A 21,257-nucleotide genomic window follows, 5' to 3' on the forward strand; every position below is an offset into this window, starting at 1 on the left:
GGCATTAGACACAAACTTAAAAAGCAACTTGGTCCAAAAAAAGTTAAAATATCAAATTCTGCTGCTCTTGACCAAAAAAAAACAAGTTATCACTTTAATGCAATTGACACAAAAATTTAGCCTTCAGGTAAAAAACGATGTTTTGTTCGGGTCTGCAAACTGCAAAAATATTGATTGACACTAAGTGGTAGGTAGTTTGCAATCAATCAAACTTTATTGCATTAGTTGTCGCCCAAAACAAGATCACTCGAACAAATGTAAGAAATTGTGGGTATGGACGTAATTTGCACTAATGACATGGTTGAAAGTGGAATGTGTTGTATCTTTTCGTATAAGGGTGTCACGTAATAGAAACAAGACAAGAGTTTGCGTTTTGGTACAACTGAAAAACGTTATCACGAATTTGATAAAAAAGCAAACTTAAATTCAAATTTTGTTCGATGAAAGAAAATAAAATTGTTGCCTATATACTTCATTTCCCTTATTGTTATGAAATCCGTGACAAATTGAAATCGGATTTTTAATATTAACTGACACTTACTAAAGATTCCCACATCATATATTTCCTGTTCATGATTTACCGATTAAATTTCTTATCACGTCTCAGTAATCATGGAAAATGACAAATTTCAGCAAAACGAAGTCGTATTGCGGGGATTCTGAAAAACGTGACCTCCTAACGGGCTCATCGGATATGTTCAAAATCTGCTTGGCTAAAAAAATGTTAATGTTAAAAATAAACCTTTGTTTGTTATTAGATGTGTTAAAATAACTGAGGAGGCTTTATACCAGTGGTTTAATATTATGTTCTGTGCCCCTCTACGGCTTCTTCATTTCCCAACGCCATCTTGACTTCATAACGCCATAGTAGAAATAAAACACGTTAACGGCTTAGTTTAGGCCTACACCGCTTCTGTTAGACCAGGGGTCCCCAAACTTTTTTCATGGCGGGCCGGATAAGTTTAGTAATGATTCGCGCGGGCCGCACAGTTTACGTGACCTAGCGCCGTCTTTCCAAACTTAGCCCACGAGACGACTTTTGGAAGGGCGCTAAGATTTAGTCTTTATACAATCCCATTTATACCTGGTGAACCGACTGTTAAATTGTGTACAGTAAGTCTCATCTTACGAGCAATGCTTGTATATTACGTCACAAGTAACAAAAGAAGACAATTGTTTGCGTACAATTAATACTTGTAGTCTTGTCTGTGACGTAACAAACTGGCTTTGGATCAACCCTGGGCGTTGTAATCCTATGAAACTAGGTAATATAAATTCTACATATCGTGACAGGAAAACTTTTGTGAGGAGTAGATTATTTTTTGAATTTTACAAAGTTATCAATGCGAAAAAAAGTGGTCGCGGGCCGGATGAAATGACCTCGCGGGCCGGATCCGGCCCGCGGGCCGTAGTTTGGTGACCCCTGTGTTAGACGATTGACGAGATGATGAAATTTTTTTTGCCACTGTCCTTATAGACTTATTTCACCCCATTCCCTTTTTGCAAGCGGTATAGGGGACGCTTAAGAAGCAGCACATTATAGCGGAATAAAATCGTTTTACCCACAGGGCAATTTTCCGAGTGTCCTTATGTAATACGTGTAATTGATATGGTAACCTAGATGCAAAGAGTAAACAGGAAATGCTAGACACGCTTTCAATGTGCGATAGAACGCGGCATACACGATAAAGGGTTTAATGACGAAAAAAGTAATTTTGCGTTGTCAGTACATATTTTGCATAAAAATAAGTCAGTGAAACAGCATGTTTTTACGCATCAACAAGTTGCATAATGCAAGGCAGGACTTTTTGTGCCCAAGGCGCTTGTAAACATACGACATGATTCATTAATTGCAAAGGTTTAGCGTCACCGATCTCATGGTAACAATCGGCGTAGAAAGTCATGTATGGTCTTTAATTTGTGAAAAATAGATACATTGCAAAAGCAATTTAAACTTAAAATTGTATAAAATAAAGCAAGGATTTCTTGCAAACAGTTGTAAACTTTGCGACGTATACTTTTTAGATCAGGCCACCGCGAACCTAAAACCACCGCGAACCTAAATGGTTTAACTGCAACTGACCTTTGTTTCAAATTAAAGAGGTGATTTTCTGACCGATAAGCGCTGGAATTGCCTGTGGTGTCAATAAAATTTCTTACCGATTAACCGTTTATAACATAGCCAAACGGGCACGTCTGATCTTTAAGTGCTTTGGCGTAAATGTATAAGCACGGAAGGGCTTGTAAAGCAGTTTACTAGGAATTTGTAAAGGCTTTGGGAAGCGAAATCGTGATGGTGGAAATTGACGCAAGCAAATTTCGTCCTTGACATATTCGTGTTGGAATTCTGTATTACTGGGTATTGTAAACACGATTACAATTAAAAGTTTCCCACTAAATTAGAAATTTTGAGAAAAAGTCTGAAATCGCCAAAAATGCGATTCAACGCAATGAAGAACTGCTAAATTTGAAATATTTTTTCTAGTCGGTTGCAAGATCGCACGAGAACGTGTTTTTGTCATGACGTTGCAGTGCGTCATATATCGTAGAAAATATTTGGAACGAAAATTTCCCTGCAGCTCGAGGTTAAATACGTGACATCCCGAGGCGTTCTGTCGGCGATTGTTGATGCCGCGAAAGGCGACTGTCGATATGAATTTGACTTCAGCGAAAAAGTAATTTTAGGCCAAGAAAAAATCCGGCTAGTCGGCGACATCTCGCAGAGATTTGCTATTCGCAAAATTACGCTACACCTCTCACGTCACATAGGCCCCGCAGCAGCAAAACGACTGTAGAGGCAGAAGAGTAAGGGGCAGTGACTGTACGCTGTTAAAACTTAGGTACAATTTGCTGTGTTTGAAATTCACAGGATTAAGCCTTAATATGAGTATATCAACATCGGCGGTGCTGGGTATTTTGTTATTTTGCATGAGTGATATCACAGTAAACGCACAAGGTAAGAGTTGAACATATTGAAGTGATTTAGTCGTAAACTTACTATCTAAATTAATGTTAAAACTTTTGCTGTAAAGTATCCCCAAACCCTAACACAAGTTAAATACATCTGTTGGAGTAATGTTTGCCTAGTACGCACACATTTATTAATACTAAACGGTTGGTCGCGGTAAAATATGAACAAATGACAAAAAGGAAACATAGTGACATAAAAACCTTGTAACATATGCATTTTAAACAGTGTGAACATTTAATGGCAGCGTGTTTAGGTGTTTTTGGCTTGATGCGTAATAATATTTTTGTTCTATGTACGAGATTTGGTAAAAATGTGATGCATGCTTTAAGAAATTGTGATAAAAAGCGTTATACCTACTATAGTTTAAGTGCTAACTATTCATGGTTTGGTAAACCTGTTGCTGTTTTAAATTAGGTACCTGCCAGGATACCAATGCATTTTGTTATCTTTACAAAACTTACGGACTCTGCGAAACGTACAAAGCTGCAATGACTCTAACATGTCCTGTAACCTGTGACTTATGCCCAGCACAAGGTAAGAACAAACCGAAACTCAAAGACTCAAACACCCGTTTTGAACATTTAAAACTTTTTTTCATTTTGAATAAAAATCTTCAAAGTGTATATGACACAATCCTGCACATATAAAAGAACTCTATGATCAGAAAGTTTAGTACAAAATATGGGCAAACCCCAGGTAAAACAACAAGAATTTTAATAAAGCGACTATCAACGTAGTCTAGTATTATATCAAGTTTGATATCATGGTGTCGTTGGTAGATCATTTCAAAAGTATAAGTCCAGTGAAAGGCTTATTTACCTTACTATGATTTGTATACAAAGCTGTAAATTGGTCCGAGTGGGGGGATTGGGAAGATTGTCCAGCTGCTTGTGGAACAACTGGTACACAACTGAGAAGAAGAACTTGTCAGAATGGAAACACCTGCACTGGTTCCGCAACCGAAAGTAGATCTTGTGCCGGTCCCACCTGTCCACCAGGTAAGGCTTAACAAAACCATTCTAAACAACGGTTACTAAACGCAAAATGGACCGAAATGTAAATCTTGTCGGAAGCAATGTAGCGTTTTATTGTTTTAATGACAATCAATAATTTTTCTTTGTGTTGCGTTGTGGTTGTTTAATGAGCACAAAGGTTAATTTTCTACAACAACTTTCCAGAAGGAAGACGCAGAGACAAAATTTATTTATTTTTGCCAAGCAATTTTACTTAATTGTTAAGAAATCGTCCAAAAGCTACATATATATGAAATAATGCATTTTAATTGGCGTGGGTTCAAAATATTTCGTCAATTTGTTAGCATTTTAAACTCAAAACATTCCAAAATTGGCAAATATAACATAAAAAGGTACTACCACCAAATTAAACTTTTTAACACTTATTTGCAAAGCTGTAAATTGGTCCGAATGGGGCGATTGGGAAGGTTGCCAAAAATGTGAAAAAAGATAACTTACGACTTCTTTATTCATGTTTTTATAAAGTTGTAGAATGGTCTGAATGGGGAGATTGGGGAGATTGCCAAGCTTCTTGTGGAACAACTGGTACGCAAGAGAGAACAAGAACTTGTCAGAATGGAAATACTTGCTCTGGTTCCAATACTGACACCCAATCTTGTGCCGGGCCAGCATGCGCCCCAGGTATGATATTAGACTTACCGCACGTAAAAACAATAGGTCTTCCAAGTGCGGACCAGTCTTAAATGTTACAGTGCAAAGCAGTTGCAAGTAGCAATACAAGTTTATAGCAGCGAAACCGTTGTCTACGGTTGCACATACGTTGTACCTTGTTTTAATACATTCCACCTATTAGCACTAAACGCATTGCCAATACAGAATGGTCAGAATGGGGAAACTGGGGAGCCTGTAATGCTGCATGTGGAACGACCGGAAACCGAAAAAGGACTCGGACCTGTCTTAACGGAAACACTTGCTCAGGTTTTAATACAATGAGGAAATCTTGCGTTGGGCCCACGTGTTCACCAGGTAACAAAAACCACAGCAAGCAAAGCACAATACATGCTTTAACTATACCCAAATTTAAAACAACTAGTGTAAATGTTACTTGTAATTGTTTTAAATACAAAAAAAGGTTTGTAGTAATTCTCAGAAAAGAAACATAAGTATACTGCCTCGGGGTTATCAGGTGATTTAAAGCAGTTAAGGACATTGGATCGAGTTGTCATTTCGTTATCCAATTGCAACTACTGGCACTTGTGAAAAACAGACCACAAGTCCTGTAATTAAAAAGCAAAAGAACGGTTACTGGTTTATTTATTTCGACCTTTTTTGTGATTTATCAAGTTGTTTCATGGTCCGAATGGAGCAACTGGGGAAATTGCCAAGCTGCTTGTGGAACAACTGGCACCCAAGAAAGAACAAGAACTTGTCAGAATGGAAATACCTGTCCCGGCAGTAATAGAGGAAGTCGATCTTGCAATGGGCCGACCTGTCCACCAGGTAACACTAGTAATGCTATGTGAAAAAGCGAACGTTTCCTTTTACCCGAGCCGCGACGTCGTAGAGGTTTTAAAATAAAAAAGTGCCAATACTGACTGGTGTGTAAACGTTTGATGCAACTGTATTGCATAGTTCTTACATTTTATACTGCATATGCCTAAAACCGTGCCAACAAGGGACTTATACAATGTCCCCATTGGTTGTAGTTGTTGCATGGAGCACGTGGGGAAGTTGGAGCACTTGCAACGCCGCGTGTGATGCTACTGGCACACAAGAAAGAACGAGACAATGTCAGAATGGAAACAGCTGTCCTGGTTCAAACAGTGAGAGTCAATCCTGCACTGGGCCGACCTGTCCTCCTGGTAAGTAAAAGTACAAACGAAACATAAACGTAATTCCACCAAGTTTTGCTAGAAACAATTAAAAAAGAAATGTGACAAGACCTAACAAACAGCTAAAAAGTTTGACAAAAGATGCCAATAAAAATGCCGTTTATTTTCAAGTTTTAATTTTTTTTGGTTTCTGGAAGTTACTTCACTTTATCTTTGTTACTGCGTATATTTACTGCTACATCAAACATATTTGTTTTCTTGCAGGTCAGGTGTGGGATGCGTGGAGCGACTGCAGCCAGTCTTGTGGCATCGGGTATCAGACGAGAACCCGTTCTTGTGCAGTGGGATGTACGGAATACGGCGGGCAGCAATGTCCTCAAGTTGCAGACTGCACGTACGCACGTTAATCAGTAGTTTTAATATTTTACTTGTCCTAATCTGTTGGATCTTTAGGTGCACTGAGGACCTTTGCGGCAGTTCAGGGTCTTGTTTTGACGTATTGAATGTGTGTGGACAAATTAAGGCCAATGGTGTTTGTACTCTGCCGGGTTACGTGGCATACCTCACGGCAAATTGTGCAAAAAGCTGCGGTTACTGTACCGACTGCGTTTGTGGTGAGACTTTTGTTGGTAAAATGTTTGGGTCAAATTTGTAACTATGATCAATATAGCAACTAACAACAACTGCAAAACTTCGTTAACGCTCGACCAAAGTCTGTATCGTACAGTCCAGTAGTATATCTGCTCTCACAAGTATTTCTCTCTATGCTTGATAGCTTTATAAGCTCAACGTACTCATGTCCAAAAATATTCCGGGTAAAATACATTGTTTGAACTTAACTGGTCTGGTTACATCGGATGTCCATTATAAACGTCATACAGTCTAATTGGCCTTAATGGTTGAGGATCGTGAAGTCGCGGTCATAAGATTACTAATTCATGGGTGTATATGAAAGCAACGGGTCGGAAACCAGACTTATTGTTTTTCCATTTCTCAAGTGGTGAATTTAGGGTATTTGTAATCTTTTTCTGTACTTCCAGAGGCCGCTTGGTCAGAATGGAACTCTTGGACCGCATGCAGCGAAAGTTGTGGTGTGGGCACACGATGGCGCTACAGGGATTGCAACAAAGTCGCAGGTTGCGGTGACGAATACTTTGAAATTGGTACATGCAACAATGGAGTGTGTCCAGGTAAACAGTTTAGAAATTACAATTGTTTGTTACGCCGTAATGACGTATTCTCATATGTTACCGAACTGTAAAATGTTGCCAGTTTGGACCGATTGGAGTGTGTGGACGTCCTGTGATTGTGCAACCATGAAGCGTTCAAGAAGTCGAGAGTGTTCCATCGCAAACGCTTGTACCGGTGAAAGTTTGATGACTGAAGACTGCGTTCCTGTTGGTTGTCCAGGTAACTATATGGCATTTTCCGTGACGAAATATGTGGCTGGATCGTGCCCAGGTTTTTATGTTACAAAATATACGTTTTAAACTGTCTTGTCTATAGTCTTGTTGTATCGCTAAACTTTTGTGGTTATGTTGTCAGTAGTTCTTTCAGTTACAAGTAAGCGTATACAGTGAAGTCTAATGTATAATCGTTATATCGTCTTACAAAATTGTTTCAATACTTTGCAGCCTGGAGCAATTGGGGTCCTTGGGCAACCTGCGACGCGACGTGTGGTGACGGAAAACAGCTTCGAATTCGCACTTGCATTAACGGTCCTGGATGTGTTGGAAAGAAGAGAAACCGGAAAGATTGCAACTTAAAGCCATGTCCAGGTAATTATTCAATGACTTACAATCTTGTAGAATTGTTTTTGCGTACATTTGTCTAATAACTGCTTTTTCACGTCGAAATAGTCAAGATTGCTTTAACTCTGAGTTGTTTTACTTCATAAAGCATGGTCGACATGGGGACCGTTCGCAGTAAACCTTGTGGTGGTGAAATGAGGACGAGATCCAGGTTAAAACTTTGGCTTGATGAGTTTACCTTTTGCAGGTTGGTCGACTTGGGGATCCTGGGGCAGCTGTGACACAACGTGTGGCCAGGGCGAAAAAAGAAGGACGCGTACTTGTAGTAATGGACCCTGCTCTGGGGCTAGTTTGGATACCATGACTTGCACAGCAGGCGATTGTCCGTGTAAGTGGATAATGAACACAAAACAATCGTGCTCTTATCGTATAGTCATTTTAAAACGAAAGGGTATTTTAGTTGGAATTTAAGCTCCTTTGGGATTGCAAGTTTACGACTTGTCACTTTTCAAAATAAAATATCAAAGTAAAATTCAATTTACCGACACAATACATATAACCTTTTACCTGATTAAGTAACATTTGTTTGCCAATTATAGTTTGATATTTAATTTGTGCACAATTTACAATGTCCTCGAAAGTTTATTTGTCATCCAGCTTAAATTCAAGTCAGAATTTTGTTAATATGACGTCATCCTGCAAAACCTAAATCTGATCATAACCTATTTAAAACCGTTAAGTAAAATAATGCAATTGTACCAAACATTTGTATAGTCACAAAAACAATTTAAGTGTCGCCCAAGGCACAAACGTAACCGTCCTGAAAAAAGCTTGGCACGTGACAAATACGTCATTGGATGCCTTCGGGCATGTACGTCACAAAACAACGTCCGGATCGACGCATGCAATTAATGCGAGACAGTACGGGGAGCTTTGCCTTAAGCGAAATTTTATGTTTTTTATTCAGTTAATATTCACAAAGCTTACAATTTTTTGGTTTTTGAATTTTGCAAATCACTCTTCGTTACTTTTGACACTTAAACTTTTAGTACAAAAAGGTGCATCTGTGTTTTTAATGTCTGTCTTTCTCACGCACAAATTAACTTATTTAACCACTGAAAGCAATCAAAAACTTATCTATCAACTTGGTAAAACACAAAATGGAAGTTTATTGTTTTAAGTCGAAAACAAGATAACCAACTCGACTTATGTTGTTTGTAATGTGTTATGGTACGCATTTAGCGTGGACAGCATGGACACAGTGGACTGGATGCGACGAAACTTGCGGTGGTGGAGAACAGACCAGAACAAGGACTTGCAACAATGGACCGTGCCAAGGATCATCCAGTCAAACAAAAAGTTGTAATACACAAGTTTGTCCAGGTAAAAAATGTCATTCAAGTGAATATCATGTTGGAATTCTGCAAAATAGCACCTACAATTGGCAATCGAAAAGTTAAATGTTGTAGGAAGAGGAATACTGTATGCCGAGTTGTATGTGGACCTAAAACTGGGATCGAACCCGAAAGTAAAGCACAAAACCCAGCCCTAACCCAAGTTATGTTTTTTGTCAATATCCGGATAAGCCCAAAAGAGTGTGAAGTCAGACCCGAATCAAGCCTGTTTTGTTTAAACTCCAACCCGAGCCCTGGCTGACATACAGCTCGGAGATACAGATATAATATAATTAGAACAAAACAAAATTGGTTTACCTTCATTGGTGGGATTCAGCCGCTTCGCACCGTTTTTATAGAACAGTCTCACGATTTTTGTTATCAGATCAGCGATCCGGTTAGCATTATACTGGTTACTATCAACGAAATTTTTGTAACAGAACCGGCTGAAAAGTATGACCTTTGCGATAGAACCGACTGACAAAAAGTTTGAATCCCACCACTGTTTACCTTGCTCTTTGACAATTTTGTATGCTTACTTTAAACTTTAAATCAGTTACAGCCTGGTCACCATGGGGACAATGGAGTTCTTGTGACAAAAACTGCGGTGGCGGAGAGAGAAGAAGAACGAGGACTTGTCAAAATGGAAGTGTATGTCCCGGATCCATGGAGGACGTGGACGACTGCAATTCCCAAGCTTGCCCTTGTAAGTAATTTAGATGCTGAACAAGGTAGGGGAAAGTCGTGTAGTTTGGACCCTGCGTGTAATTTGGAACTCGCTTATATTTCGGAATATACGCAAGGTGGCAGAATATATTTTATAAAGTTTGAAAGAAGACTTGATATAAGGCTTACGGCCGCGAAGCTCCAAACTTGATGCCGTACTTTCTGTTTGTTAGAAACACAAAATTTGCAAATTTGATAATTTTTTAGGGATCAAACTTTTTGCGTTTCTTTACTACTGTTTAGTGTAAATCTCAGTGTGTATGATTTTTGTGTGGTACAATTTTTAATGTATTTAGCGTAATGAACAATCCACTAACACTTTCCAAAATGAAAATAAATTGGGTAAAAAAATGCGTATGAAAGTGCGTAATTTGGACTGGGCAGCTGAAAATAAAGCTTGCATTTATACACCATTCGGGAATGTTTCTGACAGTTTTTAAAGAAGTTTGACTTAAATTGCGACTAAGAAGCTTATATCTAAATGGTATCAGTAAAGAAAATCCTTTAATTATTCTGTTTTGTGATGACAAAAACATTCATTTAAGTTAGTAGTATTGAAAGACCAAGCTCAGTGCAGGATTCACATTCATTGTGTTTTGCTTTAGCAATTATTGCTTTAAAGCAAATCAAATTAATTAATTAATTTGCCATGCTGCTGTTTTGCAGTGTTCTGCATTTTTTTTCATTTCAGCTATCTTAGTAAGTCCATTTATGGCCTTTTTATTTTCAAGAATTCTTTCATTTATATTTTTTATCCCATTTTTGATTGCATTCAATAGAATTTAAATATTTTGTGAAACATTGTGGTAATGTAATAAAATCTTGATTAGGTTGGTATCTGAGGCTGTTAACGTTCGTTTTGAGGAACTTATGGAAAAGAAATCGCACGGATTTTAAGTGGTCTATTTTACACACGACTTTGGTCTAAATTACATACTAAGCGTGTAAAATGGACCACTTCGCGAAAAAAAATTCAATGCCTTTTACTCTTTTTACGTTAATATCCAAAGTCCAAACATTGCCTTTTTGCAAATAAATGCTTAGCGTCATAACTTAACGAATCGCATAAACTACCTTTAATTTGAAGGACTACTTTTTATTTTATGAAGGTTCAAACTTAAGTGGTCCAAATTACACGACTTTCCCAAATAATTTTGTATTACCAATTTTGTGTGATGCTTAAATTTCTTCTCTCTGTTTTTTTGTTCATATTAATCTCTCTTATTGTGTAAGGCATTTAAAAAAAATTGAGGCAGCTGCTGGATTTAAATTTGAGTCATGGATTGAAATTTGTCTTTAATAAATCACAACGTGGTTCGACGCTTATTTAGTGACTAACTCTATTTTTTTTCGCCAAACGAATTTATCGTTGCAAAAAATGCCGGAGCAAACGTAATTTTATGTATTTCTTAAAAACGAATTGACGTTGTACAATGATGTGAAACTTGATTCCAACTCAAACCGCAAAAGATACGTGCTCGCGTTGGGCGTATACAGCGACCTGTCTGGTAAAACCAAAAATACAAATTGAACACATTCTAGTGTTCAGAGTATTTGTTCGCAACTACAACACTAGTTTAAACTGCCCACTGTAGAACAAAATGATTAAGCGAATAAAAAGGTGCAATGTGGGCACAGTTCTTAAACCACCAATTGAAGTTTGTTGTCCCAATTGTCGAAAGCAAGATAACAAACTCGTCCTATATGTTGTTTGTAATGTGTTATGGTGTGCATTTAGCGTGGACAGCCTGGACACAGTGGACAAATTGCGACCAAAGTTGCGGTGGTGGAGAACAGACCAGAACAAGGACTTGCAACAACGGACCGTGCCAAGGATCATCCAGTCAAACGAAAAGTTGTAATACACAAGTTTGTCCAGGTAATTAAAAGTATCAGAAAAATATCATTCAAGTTCATATAATGTTGAAATTCCGCAATATAACTTAGCACCTACAATTGGCAATCGAAAAGGTAAATTTTGTAGGAGGGGGGATACTGTATGCAGAGTTGTATGTGGACCTAAAATTGGGCCCGAACCCAAAAGTAAAGCACGAAACCCGGCCCTAACCCAATTTTTATTTTTATTTATACCGGGATAAGCCCAAAAGAGTGAAGTCAGACCCCAAGCCTGTTTTGTTTAAACTCTAACCCAGGCCTTGTCTACCATACAACTCGGAGATACAGATATAATATAATTTGAACAAAACGAAATTGGTTTACCTTCAGTGGTGGGATTCAGCAGGTTCGCACCGGTTCTATAAAACCGTCTCACAAATTTTTATCAGATCAGCGAACCGGTTAGCATTATACTGGTTACTATCAATGGACTTTTTGTGACAGAACGGGCTGCAAAACATGACTTTTGCGATTGAACCGACTGACCAAAAATTTGAATCCCACCACTGTTTACCTTGCTCTTTGACAATTTTGTGTTCTTGTTTTAAACTTTAAATCTGTTACAGTCTGGTCACCATGGGGACAATGGAGTTCTTGTGACAAAAACTGCGGTGGAGGAGAGAGAAGAAGAACGAGGACTTGTCAAAATGGAAGTGGGTGTTCCGGATCCATGGAGGACGTGGACGACTGCAATTCCCAAACTTGCCCTTGTAAGTAATTTAGATACTGAACAAGGTTGCACGTCCAATTTTGAGTGATGCTTAAATTTATTCTGTCTGTTTTGTTATTAGCACTAATTAACATGTAAGAGTACCGTTATATACTGAAGTAAAGCTTTAAATGTTTTTAATCGGTCGGTATCTTTAATCCTGTGCAACTTGCGCAAATAATAAAACAATAGCAGCTAGTGTTTTAATTTTGGACATATTTGGTCTGTCTAGCTTATGCTAAACTTTTACCAAACCTATTTTCAATTTACAGTATAGTTTTTAACAGCATAAATCTCTTATATTGTGCAAGGCATTTAACAAATTAAGGCAGCGTCTGAATTTACATTTAAGTCATGGATTGAAGATTGTTTTTATAAAACACAACGTGGTTTGACGCATATTTAGTGACTAACTCTATTTTGTCAAATGAATTTATCGTTGCAAAAAATGCTGGAGCAAACGTAATTTTAGGTATTTCTCCAAAACTAAGTGACGTTGTACAATGAAGTTAAACTTGATTCCAACTTCAACCGCAAAATATATGTGCTCACGTTGTGCGTGAGGCAACCTGTTTTTGAAACCAAAGTACCAATTGAACATATATTACCGTTGAGTTTCTAAAAATATTTATTTGCACATGACACTAGTTTACTGCAAAACAAAATGTTAAGCGATGGTTAAAAAGTACAATTTATCAGTAAATTGGACAATAATGGTATGGTGCTGTGTATATAGCGTGGTCATCCTGGACGCAGTGGACAAATTGCGATAAATCTTGCGGTAGTGGAGAACAGACCAGAACCAGGACGTGTTCCAACGGACCGTGCCAAGGATCTTCCAGTGGAAAGAAAACTTGCAACACAAATGTTTGTCCAGGTAAACGATCTAACAATGAGTATTGTGTAAAGGCGTTCTTCTCTAATTTTTATCAAAGTCTTACTGCACATACTGAGTCCTGATTTGAGATTACACTTGGGTGGTAAAAGAAATCCAGTTTATTCAAGTGTCTTACGTACTAGCACTACTCTTATACGTCCATTACTGCAATCGGCTTTTTCAAAACTTGCGGCGCTTGGGGTATATACAACTTAAAGAGTTCACACGTTCATAAAAGACGCATTTAAAAAAATAGGATTATGCGCAAACATGTGACATTTTATTTAATCATGATTTTGATGTATCGAATTGACAAAGAATTGAAAATCTTGTTGCCTTTGAAAAGAGGGGGATAGACCAAAGAGATGGGACTAACCTTCCAGACCAGCATCTTTTTGCAACAAGCTTTAGCAATTTCAAAGGAAAGTCTATAACATGTTTCGCTCCGAACCAGGACTGAACAGTTGGGTCAGTTCAGTTGCAACTTTGGTTCTGACTTCAATTCAGTGTGATAAAAATCTCCACCGGTACCACCTGAAATATTCCGACGTACCACCAGTAGTGGTACCACAGATTGAGAACCAGTGAAGGGATTCGGCCAAATCGCCTAAAGTTATTCGGCCGAAACCGCATCTCAGTAAAAATCGTGGTTGTTAAAATGACATGGCTTGTTACACAGAGTCTTGTTTTGGGTAATACTTGCTTTGATTTGAGACTTCAGTCACTAAAACATAAACCACAAGTGTCGATCTGATATGGAGTTTGACTGATAAAAAATGTTCAATCCCCAAACTCCATACTTTGCTCAATGACAAGTGATAATTCTTTTACATAGACTGGACACCATGGGGAACATGGAGTGGTTGTTCTAAAACCTGTGGTGGCGGAAAAAGATCACAAATGAGGACATGTCAAAACGGCCCTGGATGTGTTGGATCAAACAAAACAGAAGAAAATTGCAATGAAGACCCTTGTCCCTGTAAGTGTAACTTTCACTCAAGACTTTGTAAAAAATGCACTGATTTACTCTAACACGTTTATAATTCTTAAACTCTTTTATTGTTGTTCTGTAGACAATTGGCCTATTGCAAAGTTTAAGGGCGAAATGCATAGTTACAGATGATATACGTGCAATAAAACGAATCTCAATATCTTTATTGTATTGTGCACTAATTAAGAACATTAATAACCACATGAATCTAACTCAAAGTCAAAAAATTGCCAGGAAAATCCGTTTTTTGCAGAAAATTACTCACAACTTTTCAGAGAAACTATATAAACTTATTTGTAAATTTACAAATGTCAATTGTTTAATTTTTTAATTTACTTTCGCGAAGAAATGTGAGAAAATCTTTGCAGGAAAATTAGCAAATTTACCAAAGCTTGTTGATTCAAGGTCAAAACGAGCATTTTATGATAGATGGAAGATTCATGTTTGTTAAAAGTGAACATCTTAGAAAATTGCAGCATGACAGCGCTCTTTATAAATTGTACTCCTGTCGTTGTGCAGCAAAGACAACCCACAAAACGGTATGTTTTATGTAGCTTGGACAAAATGGACAAACTGGGGCACATGTGATAAGACTTGTGGCGACGGAGAACAGACAAGAACTAGAATTTGCAACAACGGACCGTGTACATCAGGTTCTTCATCAGACACACAAACCTGCAACCTTGGAGATTGCCAAGGTATAATTCTGGCACTATTATTAAATTGTAACTGATGTATTTTGTTTGTCTCTCACCGAAATTTGTGTAAACAATGTGAATGTTTTTAATCAGGCTAAAATAACCCATTTCGGGGCAAATTGTAAAACAAACTCTAAAGCAGCGGTTCCCAAACTTTTTCATATTTTTTTCAAAACGGTCCTTTTGCCATTATTTTGAGGGCTCGCGGTCCTTGAGCCTAAATATGTATTTCATAAAAACGAAAGTTGATTTCAGGATTTTAGCTAGTTATGCAAAATTGCGCATAAAAGTCATCCAAACACAGCTTGTGACATCACAGACAAGACAAATGCACTACAATTGTGCGCGAACAATTGCATTTTTGATAGTTGTCATTCAATAAAGGCTATTGTTAAGCAATGGAGACAGTTGATTCTCAATTCTACTTTGATTTAAACTTATTTAGTGGCACAAACTGACGCCAAATAAGATTATAGAATTACTTCAACCGCTTCGCGGTCCCCCCAAAATTGCCTCACGGACCCCTAAAGGACCGCGGACCCCAGTTTGGGAACCGCTGCTCTAAAGCGATTCAATTGCAGAAGAGCAGAACTAAAGTACAAGAAAAAAACTAATTTACAAACAAGGAAACAATTTAAAGTCACGATTTCAAAAAACAGGTGTCTAAAATCTAAACCCCAAATAGCGCTTAGTTAACTAATTAGGCCTACTTGAATGCTACCTCTTAGAGACAAGCCTTATTTTAGTAAGTGCTCTTTATTTTTACATCAGCGAGTTGGAGTTCTTGGGGCCAGTGGTCATCTTGTGCTGTGACGTGTGGTCGAGGTTCCCAAACCCGCACACGAACTTGCACTGGATCCGGTTCTTGTGAGGGAGACTCCAGTGAAGTAAAAACTTGTGTTCATGCTACTGTCTGTCCGTAAGTAACTTACGCATTACCAAATTACTGTTTTTTTTTAACTATTACCAGTTAATGACTTTATGGTCCATACTTTAAGGAATTGTAGCTCCCGATATTCCTTTTACAGAGCAATTATACTGGAGCTTAAAAAAACAAATTCCGTAGAAGTTTTTGGCTGTTTGCAACTTCTAGCACCCTTAACTCAATTAAAGTATTTATTTCCTGTTCAAGTTTTTCGTTATGCATGATATCCGTTGTTGTGTTCTGATGTTTATTTCAAAAACCAATATAAGTTATCAAGAATTCATCAGTAGTGTGATATGTTTTTGAACGAAAATCTTTTCATTTAAGAATTATTAGGCTATGTGGTAAATCAAAATTACTTGTTTCAAGGTGTACATGCACTGGATGCCCAAACAATCCTACTTATGACACTTACTGCAGAGACCCTACAGTAAAAGTATATTGCACCCAGGGGAACTTTATCGCTTGGTTTCATGAAAACTGTCAAAATACATGCGGCACATGCCAATGCACATGCGGTAAGGGGTATTTTTTGTGTAAATCACACGTTAGACACGGATTCGCTGTGTCGTATTTGCGTAAGTGTTAAACAAGTTTGTGGTTTTCAAATCAGACTTTATTCAATCTCGTTTAAATGCACATTTATTTTATTTATTTATTGACAATTTATTTTATTGAACTAAATGTGTGCAAGACACAAAAAAAATGTAAAGACGGAAGAGAATAAAAATAGCATCAATCAAGTAGCTATAAGTTAGAATAAACGCCAGCCCACTTTACCTTAAGGGTCGCGAGTTTATTAGTGTGCAATGCACTTACATATTGTGAGTTTTTAACCGTCTTAAATAATGAAATAACAAGCAGAGCGTGGGCATGGGCTGAAATCCAAGACGTTACATCTTTCCAGTAGCTTTTAAAATGTTTAAAATGATAAAGTAAGTGCGATACAGTTTCGGGGCACTTTAGACAGAAAGCACATTAGTCGAAATCAGTGTTTCCAAAGGAGTGGAGTGCTTCGTTTTGTTACAATGGCACGCACGTATTTGGTGCGAGTCTCAAGTCCCGTTTCCACTTTTTCTTTTCTGGGCAAACTGATACACATTGTTTTAGTTTGTTTTAGAGCGCCCTTGATGTTTTATACACTTGAAATATTTCTAGGCATTCATTAACTAAGTTGAAGTTGTTTTTGGAAAGGTCATCAGTGTGGTCCCATTCGAAAGGCAGGGCGGCAACCATTTTAATGAAAATTTTAAAGTCATTGTTATTCGCGGTGAATTTGTGTTTATCTGCCAATTGATCGTATTTATAATATTTTAAAGGCACATGGTCGGATTGGGACAACTGGAGCGATTGTGCGCCATCATGTGGTAACGGTCAACGCTCACGTACAAGGACTTGTCCGTCAGGGAAAAAATGTGAAGGTGTTACTGTAGAAGGTGAAGCATGCACCAATCCAGTTGCCTGCCAAGGTAACAACACAATGGCATAAACTTGCTGATTTAACACACCTGATCAACGTAGTTGCAAAAGGTTTACTACATTAGGTTGACCGGATGTAAAATGAAATTTTCCTTTGCAAATGTTCTAGTCAACGTATAGAATCAAACTATGAACGTAAAAACTTTTCTAACAACTTAATAAAAATGTGCCAATATTTAAATTTTTTGTGTATAATTATGCAACAAATTTTTTAGCCGAATGGAATGAATGGGGTGGTTGGGGTGCATGTGTTGGCTCATGTGGCAGCGCTGGGACAAGAACAAGAACACGCGTCTGTTCCAACGCAAACCTTTGCTCAGGTTCTTCTACAGAGCAAGGATCTTGTACGGGAAGCTGCGAATGTAAGTATTAAGTTCGATTCCGTTACTTGCCATTACATAAAAACAGCCTCTTTAAAGTATAGGACTACCTAAGGTTGCGAATCTTTTCTGTAAAAACAATTTAGGTTTGAGAGACATAGTGGTTTGAAACATTTTTATTAAGTGAAAAGTTTTATGCATATTAAGGCTTGCCAAGACAACGATTTTTTTAAACTTTTACATGAAACTTTTGTTATGTTAAGCTTTTCGATGTGTAACATTTTTTGAACATTATCATTATTGTGACTCTTCGTTAAGACTCTTTTAATAGTTGAAGTGTAACGTAACAATTGATCACGCAGCTAATCCCTGGGGACCTTGCTCTCGAACATGTGGCCAAGGAACAAGGAGCAGACCGAAGTGCGTGGGTTGCGCTTTGGAATACGATGATTGCGAAATTATAAAGTGTCCAACACGTGAGTCGTATAGCTGCACAGAAAAACCTATAAAGTATTATTAATTTAAAAAAAAACACTAGCCACCTAATAAAATATATATTATTGAACCTATGTTTAGTGAATTGTGCGGCTAACCACTTCCGCCGTTACTCGGTGAACAATCACACCTGCTGTAGTGGAAACATCGGCTCATGCGGGAGAAGCAGAACCCAGGGGCGAATCGTCAACGGCAGGGAAGCAAAAGCTGAGCAGTGGCCGTGGATGGTAAAATTATAACCTAGCTTATCCGTCGATTTTGACTTAAACACGTGGATAAAAGGGTGCAAGTCAGAAAATAACTGCGGAGCTCTGCTTTAAAAATTTCACAGTGTTGCCCAATTTAGCCCAACTTGGTACTAAATGAAATTTTTTTTTTAAATTTGAATGAATTTAAGAAACTATTGCCTAAATGTAAGTTTTAAGTTAAGATCAAATTTAAATGATCCAGCAACAATTCAGAAAGTTTATGTCCTTCGGTTTTTACGACTATATAACTTACTAATCGGTTTTTAAGTACAGCTGATTGAGGTAGTCCTATAGGCCTTTAATTGGGTTTAATTTCCTGCGATGACCATAGTGTTTATAACAACTGCAACCATTATTACACTTTTATCAGAATTATCGTGGAAACAGTTGGTTGTCTTAACTTTGTAACGTTAACGTCATGGAAATTACAAGCACGGGTTAGATGTGCAGTCTTAAAACATTATTTTCTGTTTTTACAGGTGTATATGATTTTCAACAATAACCTTTGTGGAGGAATGGTGATTTCTAATACCTGGGTATTAAGTGCTGCTCACTGTTTTAGGTATGCTGTTGTAGTTAACTTACGTTTTTTTCTTGCCTTTGTTGTTATATCCCGCACAACACTTACTAACAGTCTATGTTCTTTCTTAAATCTAATGTGTAAGTTATTTCTTAAAGAGAGCAGACGTTATTTTTTGCTATATTTGTGTATAAAATGTTTTGTAATATATAATGTTTTTGTTTAGTGGTGTGCAGGCAAGTGCCATCACCGCAACGTTCGGAGCCTTGCTATTTCAGAAAAGCAGCCCCCATCAGCAAACCAGATCGGTGTCTCAAGTTATCATACACCCACAATACTCATTCCCGAAACATGATGTCGCACTTCTCCGGGTAAGAGACCGCACACAGTCCTACAGCATAAGTTATGTTGTGGTTGTAGTGCTATCGCAGAATGATACTGATGTGCTTGAAACGGTCTGGTTTTGTTAATATTCAGTTCGTGGAAAATCCAATCAATTTTGGATAACCTCTCTACACAGTAAAAATAGGGGTAAGATTATACAGAATAAAAGCATATATAAGTGCTATAAACATTTGGCACATACAATAGTTATAACAGTGCTTGCAAGTACCACTTGTAGAAGGTGAGTTACTATGGTTGCTACAGTACCTAATATGTTGAATACCTATTAGGATCGATGACAACTTGCTCATACTTTTCAGCTTTCCAGCGCAGTAAACTACGGCGCTTACGTACAACCGATTTGTCTTCCCCAAGGAGAAAGGGCGTTGGTTGGTAACATGTGTGTTGCTGCTGGATGGGGAAAACGTATGTTGAAAAAATGCCACATCTATGTTAAATACCTCAAGTTGGCAAAATATTTACGAGCAGAAAAAAACTCGAAAATAACTTTTTTGTATAAAATCAAAGTTTGCTCATCTAAAATATGTCGTTTACACTTTCAAACCAAGAAAAGATTTATATGTTATGAAGGCACATTTCGTCTGGGTTTTTGAATTGTTAAACCTTAGTGGCCAAACAATTGTCGACCACTTGTATATACCCAGTGGTGGGGTTTAAATTTTTGGTCAGCCGGTTCTATCATAAAAGTAATATTTTTCAGCCGGTTCTGTTACAAAAAGCCCTTTGACAGTAAAAAGTAATGCTAACCGGTTCGCTGATCTCATAAAATTTAGTGAGACTGTTTTATAGAACCGGTGGGAACCGGCTGAATCCCACCACTGTATGTACCTCGATCTGATTCATATTATCTTTCATTCAGTGGCAAAGGGCTCTGCACTGCCAAAAACTTTGATGGAAGTAGACTTGAGAATTCTTGAACATGTAATATGTTCCAACGCATATCAAACAAAAGCAAACTTTGATGAAAACAGTCACATTTGTGCAGGAGCTGTACGAGGAGGCGTCGACACTTGTAACGTAAGTTTAAGACGCACGAACTGCTGTTTTGAATTGACATTTATACATATATTTTGATGGCGGTGTTCAGAGTACAGTAAAACTTGGTTAAACCGGATACGGTTATTCCAGGTCTTTACCTAATTCGGAAAAACTACGCAGTACAAATAATCAGTAATATGATAAGACTTGAATTAATCGACATCAATTAATGCGGACCGGTTCGGGCCAAATAAAATTGTCCGAATTAGGCAGATCCGTATTACTGTTAAATGTATTCAAATTGGCGGAAGTGCGGAAAGACCATAATAAATGTTTCTGCGAATAGTAAAAGAAACATACTAAACTTCCTGCATTTCCAGGGCGACAGCGGTGGGCCGCTTATGTGTCAGAGATGTGCAAACTGCGGATGGTTTGTTGCTGGTATAACTTCGTTCGGGGACCCGAATTGTGGAGGAGCAAAAACGCCTGGCATGTACGCGCGAGTGCGGTCTTATGAAAGTTGGATTCGGACTTACACTGGCATAGCTGCCGGAGCCACCCACACTGCATGCCGCTGAGTGGAGCGTTTTTCTTTATTACATAGAAATGTTAGATGGACCTTTGTGCATGCATATCCACAAAAGGCTTTAATTTTTTGTCAAAATAGTTAGAAGCGTTTGATTTATGCATTGCCTTGTTGTAAGTAGTGAAAAAAAAAACTTCGGTCTTTATATTACTTTGGTTTTTAATCATTTTGTTGATGCGTGTAAACGATTTGTTTCAATACAATAAAACGCAGTAGCGAATTTTTTGTTGTTTTGAGATAGTAAGTTTTATTTAATAACAAACCTCGTGGTTTTCTACCGGTGGCTTATTTTAGGTTTGGGAATATATAAACAGGGTTGCCACTTGCCATACCGTCCTTATTTTAAAGAGCAAAGCCTTAGAAAAAAGTATTGTTTTTATTTCTTGGAAATATCCTTGTTTTCGACTTGAGTCCTTGTTTTGTCTTATTTTCGACAATTACAAAACTTATAAACTTATTATAGTAAAATGACAGTCATATCC

At 37.8% G+C, this 21,257-nt stretch overlaps 1 protein-coding gene across 4 annotated transcripts; it reads left to right on the plus strand.

The window, feature by feature from the left end:
* Positions 1-2,735: 2,735 nt before the first annotated feature.
* Positions 2,736-20,995, plus strand: LOC145214422 (uncharacterized). Of its 4 annotated transcripts, XM_080082944.1 has the most exons (31): positions 2,737-2,956; positions 3,386-3,505; positions 3,814-3,969; positions 4,471-4,626; positions 4,822-4,971; positions 5,290-5,445; positions 5,652-5,807; positions 6,042-6,171; positions 6,231-6,391; positions 6,818-6,967; positions 7,050-7,187; positions 7,412-7,555; positions 7,776-7,916; positions 8,771-8,911; positions 9,479-9,628; positions 11,387-11,527; positions 12,111-12,254; positions 12,990-13,130; positions 13,966-14,109; positions 14,676-14,819; positions 15,591-15,738; positions 16,114-16,262; positions 17,064-17,213; positions 17,439-17,585; positions 17,906-18,019; positions 18,120-18,265; positions 18,766-18,848; positions 19,033-19,177; positions 19,511-19,616; positions 20,071-20,228; positions 20,570-20,995. In XM_080082944.1, the coding sequence occupies exons 1-31, from the start codon at positions 2,884-2,886 to the stop codon at positions 20,765-20,767; spliced, it is 4,380 nt and encodes a 1,459-aa protein (XP_079939070.1). In that variant the 5' UTR covers positions 2,737-2,883; the 3' UTR covers positions 20,768-20,995. The 4 variants fall into 4 exon arrangements, with proteins under 4 accessions (XP_079939072.1, XP_079939073.1, XP_079939070.1 ...); XM_080082945.1 differs by lacking the exon at positions 12,990-13,130; XM_080082946.1 differs by lacking the exons at positions 11,387-11,527; positions 12,111-12,254 and having other exon boundaries at positions 2,736-2,956.
* Positions 20,996-21,257: the final 262 nt, after the last annotated feature.

The sequence above is a fragment of the Phallusia mammillata genome, chromosome 2, assembly GCF_965637545.1.
Source record: "Phallusia mammillata chromosome 2, kaPhaMamm4.hap1.1, whole genome shotgun sequence".
Lineage (NCBI taxonomy): Eukaryota > Metazoa > Chordata > Ascidiacea > Phlebobranchia > Ascidiidae > Phallusia > Phallusia mammillata.